Raw genomic sequence first — 18,986 nt, 5'->3', positions numbered from 1 at the left:
AGACATGGTCAGTCATGTCTTCAACGGAGACAGGAGAGCCAAGTGAGGCAAGGAGATCTGCAGTTTGCTTCAGAGAATGCATGTAGGTGGTGATGGACTGGGTACCTTTGGACGCCGTGTGGAGACGCTCCTTTAACTGCTTGAGGTGGCTACGAGATGCCTTGGCATAGGTGCGTTGGAGAAGAGTCCAGAGATTATGTGATGTCGTTGTTTGAGACACCAGGGATGCCACTTCAGGGGAGATAGTGGTGAGGAGAGCACCGTATATAAGACGGTCCTGTCGACGCCAGGTTTGATAAGCAGGATTCGGAGTTGGGGGTACACCGGTGGTGGAGATCATCATCGGCGGCGCAGGAAAGGATCCATCTGGATATTTGAGAAGATCATAGCCATCAAGAAGAGCTTCAACTTGAAGTTTCCTAGTGAGGTAATTTGAGGGTAGAAGCTTGGTGACACTGCTAAGGGTGATGCAAGTGAATGGTTTCAATGGCTCATGAGGGTTGCTAATAGATGAAGAGTTGTTGTTGGCCATGGGAGGCAAAAAAAATAAAAAAAGAAGGAGCGACATCCTATGTTGAGGAAAAAAACAAAAAAGATGAAGAGGATCATTTTAGGCTGATACCATATAGAAAGTATTTGAAATGAATTGATTTTAATCATTGGATTACAATAGTATAAATATACAAATTGATAACCCAATTTGAAAGAGTTAAAAGGAAATAAACTCCGGCAATTTAATATCAATTATTGTATTATCAATCATAATAATTGATATTTTAATATCAATTATTATAATATCAATCATTGATATCAATCATAATAATTGATATTTTAATATCAATTATTATAATATCAATCATAATAAATGATATTTAACACTGGCAATTAAATTAAATAAAGGGAAAGTAAATATACAAAAATTAGCTAATTAAGACTAATTATTACAATTTAAAACTAATTATTATAATTGATACATACTACGTTTATAACAAATTCCATTATTCTCAAATTTTTAATTTTCACATGGTGGAGTCCTACTCATTTAGAAAAAACAAAATTATAATTCGCTAACATGTATACAAAGAAGTCTATTATAATAAATTTGATAAAACTTCAATAGCATTTTGCATTGATCCTTGAAGTACACGAAATAAAAGTGATCACTCATGATCACAACTAAGTATACATCAAGAGAACAACACAAATGGCTTGAGCCAACATTTTATGCATATACCTACAATGTACACGAATTAAAAGATTATGAAAAATAATTTTTGAAATAGTTTGATCAGATAATTCAAGATTTAATATAAATGATTAATGTTTAGTCATTGTGTTAAATCTCAGACGAGAATTAAGATTCGCTTAATGTGTACATCTGAAATTATAATACATCTTAATATAAACTAACAATGCACCTAATAATAATTTATAATTTAATCGAATTATAAATTAATCAGACACCTAATACATATAAAATTATATAAACATAAAACATCAAGTAAATTTAAAATTAAGCAAACATCTAATATAAACCAAAAATCATAAAACTCACATTCAAGACAAACAAAGACTAAATTCTCAAAACATAGTCACATGTGCACCAAAGCTATGACGAGAAAGATGAGAAACTAACCTTAATTCAGAAAATTATTCTTAGGAAAAGATGTTTCCTAATGAACTACATATAAGAATGTCCACGTAACTTTTGATCACCAATGAAAGCTCTAACTCAAACAAAATAGGTGTTACACATGCTTTTTAGACAAAATTATGTCTCACCATTAAGAGATAAACGTTAAAAAAAGTTTTTATGTTTGACTATTACATATTAAACATAAATTTACATATGATGTGTATACAATAAACATACGTCTAACTTATAGGAATGAGACATAATTTTTTTTTTTTTTTACGTTTTCTCTTTACAGATCTTATGTGAACATTGATAATTTATTTATAAAAATGTTCATTTTTTTTTATGTATAAAAATGTCACCACACTTTTTTTTTATGTTTGTTGTCTATGACATAAGTTTAATAGCGATAAACAGTTTTTGGTGTTAGTGACTCCATTGGTGCACATACCAAACAATCCACATGCATAATTTATCTTAGATCTTCATTTTCTATATTTGTCACATCTTATCTTCATTTATCAATATGAACAAATGATCATACACTTGTTATTTTCTATAAATATAAACATGTGTAATCAATTATGATAATATTATTAAAGAAAGATATATAAAATGGTGAAAAAAAATACTTAAATTACTAGTATACAAAATTAAAATCTAAAATGTAAGCTCTAAATTATGCACTTATAAAAATTATTAAATATATAATCTACTTGAAATAATATGATGTGTTTTATTACTACATATCCCATAATAGATCTTCCCATTCTCATTTCTCATTCTATCCTAATTTAATAAATATAAGAATATAGCTAATTATTAAAAAAATGTTTAAGTCGTGTATTACACAACATAAATCTTATTATTAATTATCTATTGGGCATCACAAATTTTGATGGTGGATATTTGTTGTTATTCTAAACCCACTTTATTTTATTTCCTTAGTCAAGTATTTCAAAGAATATTTTTAAGATTCAATTGATCAAATTATTTTTTTAAATATAATTTCTCCCTCTCAATAATTTACATCTCTCTTAATAATATACAGCATATTTTTCGTTTACACTTCCACAATATTTTTGTAACATTTTTCTAAAATTATACAAGCCTTATTCATGAACATGAAACTATATTTTACACAATCTACATTATTATCCTTTTTTTTATATTGTTTTAGTTCCTTACTTCTATACAATTTTGACCCTTTAATTTTAATAATCGATAAACTTATTCAATTTTTAGCTCCATTATTCATTAAAACTTAACAGAAATTTAATCAATTTTCCCGATAATTAAAATATAATGAATCTAAACTACATTAAAAATTAAAATTCTGGATGATTGAAAACAAAAACACAAACTATGAAAATAATATTTAGAAAAACAAAACTTAATGAAATAAAGAAAAAAAAAATACAACTAAACCATATTTTTTCATACGCCATACACTAACACAAAATCAAACTCATAACCACGTGTTTAAGAAATAAAGATCATTAAGAGAATCATGTGAAAACATGTTATACTCACATGATAATTTTCTTTTGATTATTTGACAAACAAATTACAAATATCCACGTGTCATTATACCATTGTCTCCTTGGATAAGCTTGTTCTTGCTGCAATTCACAAAAGCCTCCCACTTTCCCCTACCCAAAGAAGCAAAGCAATGCCTCTCTGTCTGTGAATATTTTCACTGCTATGCCGCGAAACTTCTGATCTCGGCCAACACTCCCTCTCTCTCTTCCCGATGGCCACTGTTACTTCTTCCTTCCATTTCTCCACTCTCACTCAATCTTCGCAGAGGAACTTCACCCTCTCTTCCAATTCACCAACCTTTCGCTTCCGCGTTGGTTTCTCATGCCACTATCTTGGAGTTCGAGCTTCCAGTTATGCTTCCAAAATGGTTGTTCGCTGCTCCTCTTCCTCTGTCACAGGTTTGTTTGGCTCCCCACTAAGTGAGGAAAGAAGGGTTCAACTTTATACGAGTTTTGAGCACCTTTTGGTTCTCTGAGAATTGGGTTGTTTTCATTTTTTGTTTTTGTTTTCTAATTTTTGGAGTTGAAAATGATCTTTGAATTGCAGGTGTATGGTTGTCAATTTTTAAGTTTGTTTTTTAAATTTGTTTTGCAAGCGGATTTTTAAGGAGGGATTTGTTTTTCTGAGGATAATGTTGCCATTGAAAGTGCGGTTGATGCGGTTTGGACCTAGTTTTGTAGTTTTATTTGTAACCAGTGGATGTAATTCCTAGTGGCTCTATGTACAATTGACTGGGAAATTATCTGGATTGATGCCATCTTGTTTTGTTTGTGATGATTTTTTTTTTTTTTTTTTTGTGTGTGATTGTCAAACTGAAATTCTTTGCAGCTCTTTCTTGCAGAAATGAGTGTAGTTTCGATTTTCAATGTTATCATCAGGTGATTTGGTTTTTAATACGAAGACGTGGTTACTGAGATATATGTTAGTGATGTTAAGCTAAATGAAATCTGTTGACAACTGAGCATGTGATGTAGTGTCAAATGGTTCCAAAGTAGGTTCCTTTGTCGTTCTAATATTCATAGTGTGAAATGGGCAAAAGGAATAAAAAATTAAATGGAATCTTGTTATCAACAGTTGGTTATGGGTTGTTTACACACTTGATCTGCAGACCCTCCAACTGTTTCTGAGACAAAGTTAAATTTTCTCAAGGAATATAAGCGACCAATTCCAAGTATCTACAACACGGTGCTGCAAGAGCTCATTGTTCAGCAACATTTAATGAGATACAAGAGATCATATCGCTATGACGCTGTATTTGCCCTTGGCTTTGTCACTGTATATGAGCAACTCATGGAAGGGTATCCAAGTGATGAGGACCGAGATGCGATCTTCCAAGCATACATTAAGGCACTGAAAGAAGATCCTGAACAATACAGGTCAAAATATTGAATAATTTGGACTTTTCCATTTCTGTGATTCCTATTCCAAATCATCAACTTACTGATAAGGAATTGAGAACTAATAATGGCTATGAGCCACTGGAAACTGTTTCACTTAAACTCACCAAAGCCCTAATGCTGTGTGCTTGGGGGACATTTGGGTGCTTCCAAACATGATTTTGAACCCAGAATCATGTTCTTAGCAGTTGCTACAAATTATGGAACATGATTTTGTGATTTATGAATCATGTTTGGTGTGCTTACTCCAAGCATGACATTGGAGTTTTAGCACGTAAAATCATGTTTTAGGCTGTTGATACCCATACTATTGCTTAAATACAGACAAATGATTCTCTGCTTGAATAATAAATCCTGATGTATTGTCTTTGTTTGCAATTTGACTGCAATTAGAAGGTATAGTACTCACTGCCACCCAGGCACGCATTATTAATATCATCAATTATTGCTGTGAAATGAAAAAAAAAAAGGTTCTGAAATTTAATCTGCATGTTTAAAAGTATAAGAATGAATTACTTTTCCTAAAACCTGTTGAAGGAAAAAGAAGTTGGGTGAAATACAAGGTCCATTGTCTGTACTGTGTGAAAAATTGTTATATCAATTTCGTTGAATTTTTGTTGCAAATAATTATCTTCTATATTTCCCTCTACAGAGTTGATGCAAAGAAATTGGAAGAATGGGCTCGAGCTCAAAACTCAACTTCACTAATTGAATTCTCATCCAGAGAAGGAGAAGTTGAGGGAATATTAAAGGATATTGCAGAAAGAGCAGGAGGAAAGGGGGATTTCAGTTACAGTCGTTTCTTCGCAATAGGCCTCTTTCGCCTTCTTGAGTTAGCAAATGCTATGGAACCAACAATTTTGGAAAAGGTTACCCAATTCATTTAAGGCATCATATATTGATTATTTTTAACAAAAACTTCATGCTTGACATCATTATGCACTTTAACATCCTTATTTACCAAGCCCAAATTGGTCAATTTATCAGCATAATGGTTTCCATCCCTAAAAATATGTGAAGCTTTAAATTCGATACACAATAAATCTTTGGACGTTTCCTCCATCCACCTCCGAGAATCCAAGGAACAATCCTTTGTGAAAAGAAGGCTTTGCACACTAAAACAAAATCACACTCCAGCCAAAGATGTCTAAATCCAACACTCCAAGCATACTGTACTACATAAATGACTCCCATAAGTTCAGCATAGAGAGTGTTTTGAACTCCATAAAAAGAAGAAAGGTTGTCAATATATTCCCCTGTTGTCTCGAAAAATATAAGCACAAACAGCCAAATTAGGACAACCCTTTACGGTATCATACTCAAGTAGCCTTTAGAAACTCCCAAATAACTTGGGTCAAAGAGTCCTGAGTCCAACTACAAAAGGGATTGTTATCACTCTCTATCCAAAATCTTAAAACAATGAGTTCAATTTTATGTAATATTTTACTTTCTCATTTTTATCCAATGTAGGACTTAGATTCACACTTGGAATTCTAATACCAATAACAAACTTTATTAGAGAAACTAGAGGACTGCAATTTTCTTTTTGAAAAGGAATAAATAATCGTAGAATAACCAAAAGTGAGATGAGAAAAAAATTGTTTCAACCAGGACCAAATTTTAAAAGAAGTTGAGTATTGAAAGAATACATGAAAAATAATCATATATAATTTGATTTACGTACATATTTTTAATAATTTGAAATTTAGATTGTCGAGTCTATTTCTCACTCATACCAGTCTAAAACGAAAATTTTAAGACTATCAAACATTTTTAAACATCTCTTTTCTGGGCTGTTTGGGTTTGATGAGATAAGGGTCTTGATATGATCTCACTTCTTCCAAGTTCAGGCCTCATTGGTGGACTTACTCACATAATTTTCTTTAATCTATATGTAAAATATTGATTTCATTATTTTTCTTCTGCTGAAATAATTGTACGACATGTGAAGAGAAACACTCCATCTTTTGTAATAAGCATATTAGGACTTTAATATTATTGTTTGCAATAGAAATTGAATTCTATATCAGCAGAATAAATGTGTACACTCAACGTGACAGTGTATCTACGTACTGTGGATCAGAATAGTTGTTTCTATTATTATTTAATAAGTAGAGATGCATCATATAAATATATATATACACACTTGTGTGTGTCTGTTTATGTATGTATATGTATATAATAGTACTGATTTACATTATCACCCATGTAATTGTCTGGCCATAGAATATGAATCATACACAACAATTGTAGGCGCCAAATCACAGATAAAACTAACAATTTCAGCATAAGAGAAGATATGACAATGGAATAGAGGAGGATGCATTTAAGACCTTGATTATGAGTAAACCTATCTACTTTCTACCGCAAAATTACTTTCTATATAGGATTATTTATCAATCAATCTCTGGTGTTAATCCAACAGCTTTGTGCGGTTTTGAATGTCAACAAAAGAAGCGTGGATCGGGATTTGGATGTGTATCGTAACTTGCTTTCTAAGTTGGTTCAAGCTAAAGAGTTGCTAAAGGAATATGTTGACAGGTAAAATATTAGATCTCGGCATCTTGCAATGCCATCTATTGAGTTTAGTGATTTGTCATCTTGCAATGCTATTTAGTGAAAATTCCCTTCCAAGGAGTTTTCATCCATGATAGAATCTACAAATATCGCGTTTATTCAGTGATTTTTTTTTCCATTCTAAACCTTTTAGTCTGCAGTTGTAATCTACTAATTCTTTGGCAGTTTAGTCCATTAAGCTCATGAACACATTATTCCAAATGTTCAACTTTTGTAGAAAATGACATCACAAACGTCATAGCAACGTACTAAAAACTTTGGTATTGACTTTAGTCAAATTTGAGGTGGTTTGCCCCAGCCTATTTTATGAAGCTTTTTAGACAAAGATTCAACATTCATTACAAATTTCCTATTTAGAAAAGATATGATTACAAACTTTCTAGTTATAAACTGAGAACATTCGTATCAAGGTGTCTTTCTAACTTTTTGTTGAGTATATGGGTAAAATATGTTTTTGGTTTCTTTATAACTTCCAAAGATCAATTTTAGTTTCTCTAAAAAGTTCTATATTTTTTGTTTCCTAATTTTGAAATATACAAATTTTAGTGCTCTTGCTACAATCTGAACCGGTTTTTATCCTATAGCAAGCATTATCTAATCCACTTGAAAGATAAAAAATGATACATTTTATAATTAGAATGATTGAAAAAGGAAGATTTTGAGAGACAAAAACTGAATTAAAAGTTTTAGAAAGTCCAAAAACACATTTTTAGTTGTAGGAAGACCAAAAACACATTTTGCCCTAAATATTTTTTAGTCGAGTTATTTTACCACTGATAACAATTAGTTCCCATTTGCTCCATAATGCTTGCAGTAGCCTGTGTCGATACCCATATCTACTCAGCAGTCAGCATTTGGATTTCTTTACCTGAACTGTTGTTCCAGTAGAGGTTATATTTACCTTGTTTTGTTTTCCTCAGCAAGATCTTGACTCTGAAATAATCTTTGCTTCAGGGAGAAGAAGAAAAGAGAAGAAAGGGCTGAACCACAAAAGACTAATGAGGCCATTACCCAACAATTTTCTAGCCTTTAGTTATGGGGTTTTCTCTCAAATGATCACCTTGTAAGAATTGGTATTCTTGACTTGTTCTTTTTTGTTGTTGTTGGTCTTGTGCATTGGGTGAATCAGAGTGGGGCAATACTATCATCATGCTTTTGTATACTGTACTCGATCTATCTTCATCCATGGTGATCCAGCTAAATCCCACTTTCTGCTCAACCACAATCTACCTGTTCAACACAGTCTTGTGTAATCTTCTCTAAGATGTATTTTTTTTTTCTACTACACGGTCGCAGATGTATTTTGTAGTTCAAATACACACCCCGGGAAAGCATATGATATGGTAATTGAAATTGAAATTCTTCATATTTCAGAATCTTACATGTTCTGGAGCGAATGTCTAGTTCACATCTAGCATATTTCAAACAAACACGCATTTTAGATTTGTTATTTCCTTGCAACTTATTGGACTATCGGTTTACACCTAACCGAAAACTGCAAGACCAAGATATATTGGATAGTCACGTAACATATTTTCACACAAACTTTACAAAGTAATATGAATTTAATTGAATTTTGTTCACCGATATTTGCACATTTTAACTAGAATTTGCAATGATACCAAGTCAATACTCTAACTCCTCACACTCTTCCGAGTAGCCACCAAAGCTGTGTATAAGTTAACACCGATAAGAGAGGTTATTTCTTCCTGCACCCACATACTTCATTTTGTTACGGACAACCTGCACCTGCAGACTAACAAGATAAAATATTACACATTTGTATTGCCCTTTCTTCTTTTATTCTTTTGCATGGTGTTTATTGCATGGAGATAATGTGAAGTTGTTGTTGGTGCAAGTAATCGATTCTCAATACAGAATATCGATTATGGTTGTACGAGAATTTGCCAAGAATGAGACGAGAGAAAACATTCATGGTATAAACGTTCAAGAGAATTGATTCTAGACCGAAGAGAATTAATTCTCCTTTGTATTATTTTTTAAAAAATCGATTGTGTTGTGTCTGTTTTAAGATAATAGAATAAGGAGAACCAATTTTCCTGACATAGGGAATCGATTCCCTTCTCTACCTCTTTTTGCATTTTGATTTGTTATTTTGAAGGAGGTGTTGGTCAGCTGCATGGTGGGGATATGGTTTTACTCTTGCTGGTGGTGGATACCTTTCGTGGTCACAGCAGTGTTGTGGAGGTGGCGGTTAGGATCTCCTACTCGCGGTGTTGGTGACTTGGCGGTGTTCCTGGCATCATGCTCATGGTGCAGTCCCAGGTAGTGTAGCCTGATAATGCCATTGCTGGTTTGGCCTGGAGGTGTAGCTTGATTGTGCTGTCCATGGCTGTCGTGGAGTTACTACAAATGAAGATGGGTTCTAATAGGAGGAGGATGAGTTCTAATAATAATAATAATATAAAAATAATAATAATAATTATTATTATTATTATATTAATAATAGTAATACTAATACTTTTGTAATTTTAAATAGCAATTTCAATTTTATTTTAACATTATTTTCATTATTTATATTTAAATTTATATCATATTTATCATCAAAAAGAAAATGATAATTATTTAATTTTATTATTATTATTTTTTTATCTATCATACTTAAATTACATCATACATATTTCAAATCTACTTAAATAAATGTAATTTGTATTCTGAATTGTCTTCTATTAAAAAAAAAAAATTGCCCTAATATGCGCATGCCGGTTTACTCAATAACTTTTTTCCTCAATACTTTCATAATCTCAGGCCAAAATTAGCCCTTATAGATGGAGTCTACTTGAAATTATGTATTACAACTGCAATTGTTGTATCCCAGCATCCCAATACATTTATCCTGTTTACAGGCATAATGCTTCAAGAATTGAGAATAATGATTTTCACATTGATAGAAGGCACAAATATTTGGAAGGGGTTAACTACTGGTAATTAGTATAGGAAATTTCAGCTGCATAACACTATAATTGTCTAAATAACGAAGGATCTAACTAAGACGAGAAGGGTCAATGTCATATGGGATTTTAAATGTATCTGCTGCACCAAACTTCCGAAATTCCTCTGATGGAGAGGCATCTTCATCACTGTCATCTTCCTCAACCTCTTGGCGTGGTGATAAAGGATCATACATACTTTTAGACTTGCAATCACCAGTGGATAGCATGCTAACCTGGCCAAGGTGAGAAATCTCAACCACAACTGTATCATCATCAGCTGGAAGGGGTTGCTTCCAAGGCTCCCCATCAATCCTCATGAATGTATGATCTGCAGCACCTTTCCGAAACTCAAAACGGATTCTGTGTGCCTGATGAACAAGGAAAAGGCCAGATAGAAACTGGTATTTAACTTTTTTTCAACAATCTTATAAATTTCTGAGTCAACTTGTGAAAATAGTTTCTGAGTAAATTTGATATAGATAAATTAATGTTGCAGTCTCAGTAACAAGCTGCAAAAGCAAAACTATAGCCATTATTTTATCGTATCACATATACCTGAGCAAGACGCGTTCCGTGTCCTTTTGGAGCATACAAAACAAGGCCATGCCACGCATTTCTAAAACCAACAATTTCTAGTAGGCCATCATCAACAAATGGTGGTGTCAAATCTCTCTGTATTCAATCAAGAAACCTTAGTTTTCTAAGAGAAAAAACAAAAAACAGAAAACTAGCATGAGAGTATTATATATTCACCAGTAGTACTTAATCTCAAAACTAGCAGGTAAGAAATATTTCGCAAAATAAACAAAAACTGCAGCATTAGCATATGGAAATTACGTCACTCTGCTTTCTCCTGTTAGGTGTACCCCATGGATTTAGTCCACCAGAAAAGCTGGGCAAGTTAAGACATACAATTGACCTGATACTGTACATTCAATGGAAAGGGTCATATTAGGCGTTATTCAGGAAGTAAACATAGGCAGCACGCAGAAGACAACAGAGGGAATAAAGTAAAAGTAAATTTTTATACTTTATCTGGTCTTTTATAAACATCTACATACAATAAGTTTCCAATGTGAGTCAAAAAAAAACAATAGCAACCACCATTATAAAGAGCAATTGATTGTCTCTTGAAAGATTGACCTTTGGCCAGTTGAAAATTATTCTTTAAATAACCTTATTTTTGTCATCTTAGCGTTTGAATGTTTCCCTTAAATATGTGGTTAAGTATATAAAATGATTTACCTAGGAGGTATGTGTAGGTCTTGCCATTCACCATGCCTTTTCATGAATTTTACTTTAGTCAGTTGTGCTATGTTCCTGCATTAGAAATCATATTAGATTACCTTTATGTGGTAGGTACAAATGCATGCTCATTAAACTGGCATACAAAACTCTGTTTAAATTACTAGAAATGCTCTGAATCTCCTTTATCAAACACTGTTACAATCCATCCTATATATGAATTTCACAAACTAAACAAGAAAATAAAAAACAATCTAAAACAACCCTCAGCTTATGAGTGCTGATCACGTTTTGTTTCCACATGTATCATTGTCAACGGTACGCTCTGATAAATGGTCCGAATTATACACAAGACTGAAAAGACATAAGCAAACCAAATATAGGATACCATTAAGTTTTGTTTTACTATATTTGTTATCTAATTGACCACAACTAAATAAAGTTGGACTTTTGAAATAGCAGAGCGCTATTATTCTGATATAGTGCCAATATTTATTTCAAATGCTTGCTAGTTCCAAATCACTGGTCAGTGGCCGCCATGACCAGCTTTACCGCCACACCAAAAACAAACTTTTAAAAGGTCGGGAAGCTACCTAGTAAATGTAAAAGTGGACATGGGTCAATTATGGAATCTACAATATGATACACTTTAACTATGTAAGAAAATAAAACTATTTTATTCTTAACAATCTCATACATTACATTATCACCACCTCTATTTATAACAATCAAACCCTCTAAAATAAAAAAATAAAAATTGATTGAAATGAATAGAAGGATTCAAAAGATATTTTCTTCTGATCAATATAAAGATACTAAGGATATTTTTCTCCTAATAATTAGCTATTTAAAAATTTCTCTTCAAATTGGTTAATGAATATTAATCATTCTCAACATGTCTATGAGATCTTGAAATCTATCATGAGAAAATCCCTTAGTGAAAAAGTTTGCTATGAGAAGTCAACATGGGTTGTAACCACAAGGCCTATGTTAAGATTATCTTTGATGAAATTCATGTTGATTTCAATATGTTTGGTCCTATCATATGTACCAGATTATAGACAATACTTATGGCTGACTTGTTATCAAAGTAGAATTGCATACAGATGTCAACCTTTACTTTAAGGTCATCTATATGATTTTCATCTAGTCCTTCATATATACCTTGAGCAAGGCCACAAAATTAAGTTTTTGCGCTAGAACGAGATACTCCATCCTGTTTTTTTTTTTTTTTTTTTTTTTTTTTCTCAATATTACCAAAATTTTTCCAAAATCAGATACTCTTATATGTAATACTTGAGCTTTTAAAATTTTAGGAGTCAACAAGGTGCAAGATGGGCTTTTTGTCAAAATCATTCTAACTAATTGATCAAAGTTACAAAGGTGTCTATATGAATATTGTAGGCAAAAGAAGAAGATGATGAAGATCAATATTAAGAGTAAATTTTGATGATGATAAAAGCAAGTCCAAGAACTCAAAATGATGACAAAAGATATTGGAAGACTTGTATTTTATTTATGTATGTTCTTAAGCTATTGTAATAAGTCATACTAGTGAATAAATTATGTATAGGACTTGGCTTAGAGAGTCACAAAGCAGCATGCACAAGATCACTCAAGGAAAGTTTTATTTTTCATAAAAGCTATGTGATAATCGATTATCACTAATGATAATCGATTATCCAAATGAAATCCAATTTTACACAAAAGACTATGTGATAATCGATTACTCACTTTTAATAATCGATTATTATAGCAAGAAAATGTTTTTTTAAAAAGCTTATATGATAATCGACTTCTATGATAATCAATTATCCCTTGAAATAACTGATTATTAGCGATAGTTGTGACTTGACTCTTCATGTTCTTGACTTAATTTTTGAAAGAGAAAGTCTATATAAATTTGGCTAAACCTAATTTTGAAGAAGAACTTTTCATTCAAAGGTTTAGAGTTGTGACTGCTAGAGAAACTCTCCTTGTTTGTGAAAAGAGGATTTGAAAAACCTAGTGTAGGTAGAGCGATAACTTTCACCAAGTGAGTTCTTGGGTGATTGAGTATTGTTGTGGTTGCTAAGAGAAGTTGTTCATTCTTTGTGTCACTCAAAGGAGGTGGTCCATTCCTCATGTGATTCAAGGAAAGTGTTTTTCATCTCTTGTGTCTTCAAGAGAGGTGTTTTATAAACTTCAAACTCTTTTTGTAATTGTAAGTTTGGTTTATTTTATAGAGATTAACAACTAGACGTAGGGTCATTTGATCCAAACTAGTAAAAAATACTTTGTGTAATCTTCTCTTTTCCTACACTCTTTTAAATTATTTGTTGTTATTATAAAGGAAAGGATTTTAATTGAACTTTTATCTTAAAAAGGGAAAAACTTTGTAAAAGTACAATTTCTATTAGCAAACTAATTCACTCCCCTCTTGATTTTGTCCAAACATAAATATTTTGTTGCACGATTCTAACAATGAATATAAAGTATAGGAAAGGAAACACATGATCAAAGCTACAAATGTGTCTGTTTTATTGATGAAAAAGCCTGAATAAATCTTTATTCCCTTTCATTGTCTTAAATGGTCAATGCACTTAAATATTACCAAATACATACTTGGATAAAGATCTGGGAAATCTAGAAAAATTCAGCACACTTAAAAGTTAAGACCTATTAAGAAAGATGGCAAAAATTGCAATAGAATGAAGATGGCTTAAAAATATATGGTCAAAGCATCAGGGTTCCAAATTAAGTGTTGATAAGTAGTTCTCGCATATTTCATAAATGTTTACAATGACAGGTTTTAATGAACTGACCTATCGGCACGGTGCAAAAGAGGAGTAAGAAACCATCCTTGTGAGCATCCAAGCTTAGCATAAGTAGTCTAACGAGTGCATTCAAATCAAGACCAGAATATCAGTTTTTAAAAATTTCTGAGCAAGAGTACATATCTCTTCCTTTCCTTTCAAGAGTGAGAAAGTCAAAGAAATACTGTCATTTACCAACTGCACATTATTTTAGCATATAATTATAGCACTGAAGGAACAACTGCATACCTGATTAACCAACTGGTTTTTGAATTTTTCAGGATTCTTCTTTCGTTCTGAATGAAATGCATAAGACACTTGAGCATCCATTCCTACAGTCAACAGTGGGTGATAATTTAACAAGCACTAAAGTAGGACAGATAAATAAAACTCCTCCAATATAATCAACCATCTAAACATTCTAAGAAAAGATAAAAGTAATCAGGCTATAAACAAGAAAAATAGCAATGCAGTTGACAATCAATGAATTTAATTTAATAGGCAGATTCGCATAATATATTAGTACATATTCACATTTACCTTATAGTTCAAGTTTTCTGTGTACATTTATTTATATTGGAACTTGCAGTGTCATTATTTGCTAAAACCTAATCTATAAGAGATCAATGGATTGGAAAAGGCCAAGTTAACGCAACAAAGTGTCAATCAACTAATAATATTCTTCCATAAGTGGAAAACAATTTTAGAGTCCATGAAGTTTAGCCACAGAAGAGCCAGGAATAACTATTCTTACTTACCCATGCTGAAGTAATTCCAAAATCCCCCACGAAACGTGTGGCAACCTTCCTGAAAAGCAGTTAACAACATCCTTTAAAAATTCAAAATTAAAATTGAGGGCGGCACAAAAATTCTTTGACAAGAACCGTCATCCCTCAGTTTCAATAACTGAACTCAATATTAAAACAAAATAGGAAACCCAATAAAATCAGCAGAAGATTTTATTATACTTTTGTGCAGAGTCCCCCAAATAACAAGGTCCTAATCTCTATTTAATGGGACCCAAATGGAATAATGTTGAAAATAATGTGTTAAAAAGTGTGGTTCTGGCATTTCTCACTAGAAAAAGAAGCATATAAAACTTTCATTGCAAAACACACAAAAAATGAAGGCATTTTTCTCTTTGAACTGACCAAATTGCACCGTGAATCATATTTCTCAGAAGATTGTGAAATAGTATTTAGTGAATCATGGAATGTCTTACCATATTAAGCTCATCTGCTTCAGATACACGATGGAAGGCATGCAAAGAATGTGGTAGCTCAAGTGGTGGAATTGGATCACATGAACCTACTTTAGGAGCTCTCATTCTCATGAGAATGTGCCAGCTGAAGGTTAGGGAAGTGAAGAAAAAGTTATCAGAAACAACATTTTGTAGAATGTATGCAGAAACTGAATAAAAAATGTGTTAAACATTCATCTATTTGCTCTGGATTAAGGGGCATAAGGACTGAACTTGTGAAGTAGCTCAAAGTCTAAGAAAACACATTGCAGTGTCAATGAATCAATCAAAACAAAAAGCTCTAGTTTTCAATTTGGACTTATTACAAAACCAACATGTCTGCATCTATACACAGCTATGCCATTCGCAACTATACTGTTATTTAGCCATGCAAACAATCAAACCAGGAATCATAACCTGGTCACATAAATTTATTTATCGAATATCAATTATAAGGAAATAGGAGTATTGTACTAAGAAAAATGACATTAATCTAAATGTCAGCCATCTATGCATAAGAATAATAAAATAATCTCAAAAATTAAATAATAGACTCAGACAACATTACTTGTCAATTTTTATTTCCTTTGCCTTCATGACTTGATTTAAAAATGACTCTACTGATCCTTGATCTGTTGTTGGATTCTTCTTCCCCTGTAACGCATAAAAAATGTGTTTATAGTCAATGACTGTTGAAAACTTCCTAACTTCTAGCATAAATAGAAAAACATTAAAGGAGCTAGAAATCTTTATATATACAGGAAACAAACGGCTACAATATTAGGAAGAAAAGGTAAGAAGTTCAGGAATATGCCAACATAATAACACGCTCCCTATAAAAGTAAATCCAATCAAACAAAGAATTGGCAAAATAAAAACTTTCCATATAAAACTGTAGATCTAATACTATGAAGTTCATGACAGTGAAAAACAGGTATAGTATTCTAAATGCGCTATAAAGTTTCACTGTATGTTTTTCCTACCCAACCAAATGCAAAAGGCAGATTATTCCCTGTGCCCAGTGGCACAGTGGCAATAGGTGGAGGGTGAGATAATTTGAGATCACAAACAACTCCAAGAAGCCAGCCTGCTGTTCCATCACCCCCTGCAACCTAAAGCCAAGATACATATCAGAAACTCAAACAAAGACCACAAGCATTAAATTTCCTCACTAACAAAATAAAAAACCACTACCCATTAAATATTTTTCTCATCAAAACTCACAATTAACTTCAATTTCTTCATGATCGTTTTAGCAAACTGATCACCCTGTTGATTAAGGCTTTCCAAATTAGCATACACCGTTCTGAGAACCTCATCAGGCGCCTGCTCCCCCAAATCAAAAACCTGAAAAATTACAACTTCATGAGTTTAATAACCTGACTTCTCTAAAACGGGCTACTCAATTCAAAAGGTAAAGTAAATTTTATCAGTTGTTGATAACAATATCAACATCCATAATAAATCATATATGTGATAGAACACCAACGACTGATTTTCTTGTTCACCACTGAGATAAGATAGATTGTGTAAACCAAAAGTCACTCGAATAAAAACTACTTGATAAACTTTAAGGATCAGACCCTTCTGAACTGAGCAGCTCACTTAAGGGTGTATTTGGATTAAATTCAATTCTTCCATAGTTGATTCCAATTCCAATTCCATGTTGAAAGTCAAAGCAACATATACTTGCTTCCACTTTTTCAATATTTGGATGTGAATTAAGATTCCAGAATCAATTCCGGTCTCCAGACAAGAATTAAAAGGGTAAATTAAAGCATGTCAACACGAGAAAGTCAATTATTAATATAAGTTGTTTTGACGCGAAAACCAATGGCTAATATTTCACGCACATACGAGAATATTTATTTGAATTTTCTTCATTGAAAATCCCCACCATCAAAATCCCATACCAGTTTATTCCACTATTTAAAATTTCTTTCTTAAGTTCCCAGACTAAAATCTCAGGAAAAAAATGTCACAGGAAGAGATCCAAACTCATGCACATAGTCAACCAATCCCAAACACGTCAGAATAGAACATCAACAGTTAATTTTCTGGATATGATATTCAATGTGAGGTTAATTATCAACCTGTTTTGGATTAAGTAAATTGCGATAGGTTTGGAGAAGATCTCCTCCGAGTTGACCGCCACTCTTGGAGTTGATAAAAACGAGGACGGGACACTCAGGCTCGTGGCCCTTATTTCCAACGAGAGAGCCCGGTACGAGAATGTGGTCGGGAATTATGAAGTTGCTGATGAAGGAAGAAGAAGCCATTGCCTGGTTTGATGCCATGTCACGTGCAGCAGCACAGAGAGACGAACAAATTGAGGCGAAAGTCACGTGACGTGGCTGCTATGTTCCTCCGATTATCTTCGAATTGAGTTTGGGAATTTGATGGGGCGAATGGTGAGAACTGGAATTGGGAGTGTGAGCAGAATAGAAATGAGGAATGCAAAGCATAAAGTTGAGTTGACCTGAACTGTGTGCAAACGCAATGACAGCGTTGGAAAGCAACTACGAGGTTTCTTGTTTACGTGTATGTTTGGTTTTTTGGGATCCCAGTGGGGTATACGGCTAAAAGAGACTGAAGTAGAGACAGATATGAGACAGATATATTTTTAGCAACTGTATATTTTTTTTATCCTGATTTTAATTTTTTTTTTATAATTTTTTATATGATGAAATGTGTCATTACTTTATTGGATAATATTTTTTTAATATATTAATTTTTATGGTTTGTCCTTTTCTTTTGTTATTTTGATATTTATAAGATTTTAGTTCTTGATCATTGAAAAAGTCTTACTGCTGTTAATTAATGATATTACACTTATAATATGGTTTTATCTGAATATAAAGGATCACTTACCATATTGGCATGACATCTTATATATTACATTATCATTGAGAATAAGAAAATGACATAAAGACCAAAATATAGTAAATTGAACATATGATAGAATTGATTTATATATTTAATATAAAACTACTTTTCAACTTAATTTTACTATTTTTATGATGTTACCGAGTACTATATCTGTAATAAGAATATATGCCTTTTCTAAAGTCATGTACAATTAATAGCACTATTTCTTGTGAAAGGAAATCATGATTCTTGAATATTTAAAATGACAATACAAGCTTACCAAGATAAATACAAAATAGGTAGAGTACAATAAACAATTCTATGATCAAACGTAAGCAGAGAAAATCAAATATGGTTGATGTTCTTTTTAAGAAAACACACCCTGCTTACTATGATTGGAGCAAAATTTCTTAAGTTTGATATAAAAAGAATTTTATTAGAAGGATAATGATATTTTGACAATATTTTAACATTATCTACATGTTATTATGTAATTGGTCCATATTGATGTTTATGATTATTGTCACGGTATCATTATTCTTCTCAAAATGATGGGTTTTTCAAGAGTTCTTTAAGAGTCACCAAATTTATTTTCAACTAGATTAAAAAGGTAAAATGTTTTATGTACACAAAGGATCTTTAAGGAAGTAACTCACAAAAGTATGGGGGTAGATTAAGGAATATGATAGGGCTTTGAAAAGTTTGGAGATTTTGAATGATAATTTCTTATGG

The 18,986-nt window shown here is 32.3% G+C and overlaps 2 protein-coding genes across 2 annotated transcripts; one reads left to right on the top strand and one right to left on the bottom strand.

Moving 5' to 3' along the window:
* Positions 1-3,262: 3,262 nt before the first annotated feature.
* On the top strand, positions 3,263-8,528 carry LOC106756349 (protein THYLAKOID FORMATION1, chloroplastic). The gene is made up of 5 exons (XM_014638737.2): positions 3,263-3,576; positions 4,287-4,554; positions 5,228-5,444; positions 7,001-7,116; positions 8,107-8,528. The coding sequence occupies exons 1-5, from the start codon at positions 3,390-3,392 to the stop codon at positions 8,183-8,185; spliced, it is 867 nt and encodes a 288-aa protein (XP_014494223.1). The 5' UTR covers positions 3,263-3,389; the 3' UTR covers positions 8,186-8,528.
* A 1,336-nt stretch (positions 8,529-9,864) lies between these two features.
* LOC106754219 (diacylglycerol kinase 5) lies at positions 9,865-18,105 on the bottom strand. The gene is made up of 12 exons (XM_014636223.2): positions 17,480-18,105; positions 16,611-16,733; positions 16,370-16,498; positions 15,955-16,040; positions 15,369-15,492; positions 14,905-14,953; positions 14,396-14,478; positions 14,156-14,223; positions 11,352-11,426; positions 10,944-11,031; positions 10,662-10,778; positions 9,865-10,474 (listed from the first exon to the last, which is right to left on the bottom strand). The coding sequence occupies exons 1-12, from the start codon at positions 17,681-17,683 to the stop codon at positions 10,157-10,159; spliced, it is 1,464 nt and encodes a 487-aa protein (XP_014491709.1). The 5' UTR covers positions 17,684-18,105; the 3' UTR covers positions 9,865-10,156.
* Positions 18,106-18,986: the final 881 nt, after the last annotated feature.

Source organism: Vigna radiata, chromosome 2 (genome assembly GCF_000741045.1).
Source record: "Vigna radiata var. radiata cultivar VC1973A chromosome 2, Vradiata_ver6, whole genome shotgun sequence".
Classification (NCBI taxonomy): Eukaryota; Viridiplantae; Streptophyta; class Magnoliopsida; order Fabales; family Fabaceae; genus Vigna; species Vigna radiata.
Note: the sequence above shows the minus strand (reverse complement) of the source record. Positions and strands in the feature narration are given on the sequence as shown.

Bases quoted from the DNA above. Each gene is read 5' to 3' on its own strand.
- LOC106756349 (XM_014638737.2), top strand. From the start codon at position 3,390: ATGGCCACTGTTACTTCTTCCTTCCATTTCTCCACTCTCACTCAATCT. The intron at 4,555-5,227 runs GTCAAAATATTG...TTCCCTCTACAG, and splicing joins GAAGATCCTGAACAATACAG to AGTTGATGCAAAGAAATTGG. The intron at 7,117-8,106 runs GTAAAATATTAG...TCTTTGCTTCAG, and splicing joins CTAAAGGAATATGTTGACAG to GGAGAAGAAGAAAAGAGAAG.
- LOC106754219 (XM_014636223.2), bottom strand. From the start codon at position 17,683: ATGGCATCAAACCAGGCAATGGCTTCTTCTTCCTTCATCAGCAACTTC. The intron at 15,493-15,954 runs GTAATGTTGTCT...CCTAACCTTCAG, and splicing joins AAGGAAATAAAAATTGACAA to CTGGCACATTCTCATGAGAA. The intron at 14,954-15,368 runs GTAAGACATTCC...ACTGCTTTTCAG, and splicing joins AAGCAGATGAGCTTAATATG to GAAGGTTGCCACACGTTTCG.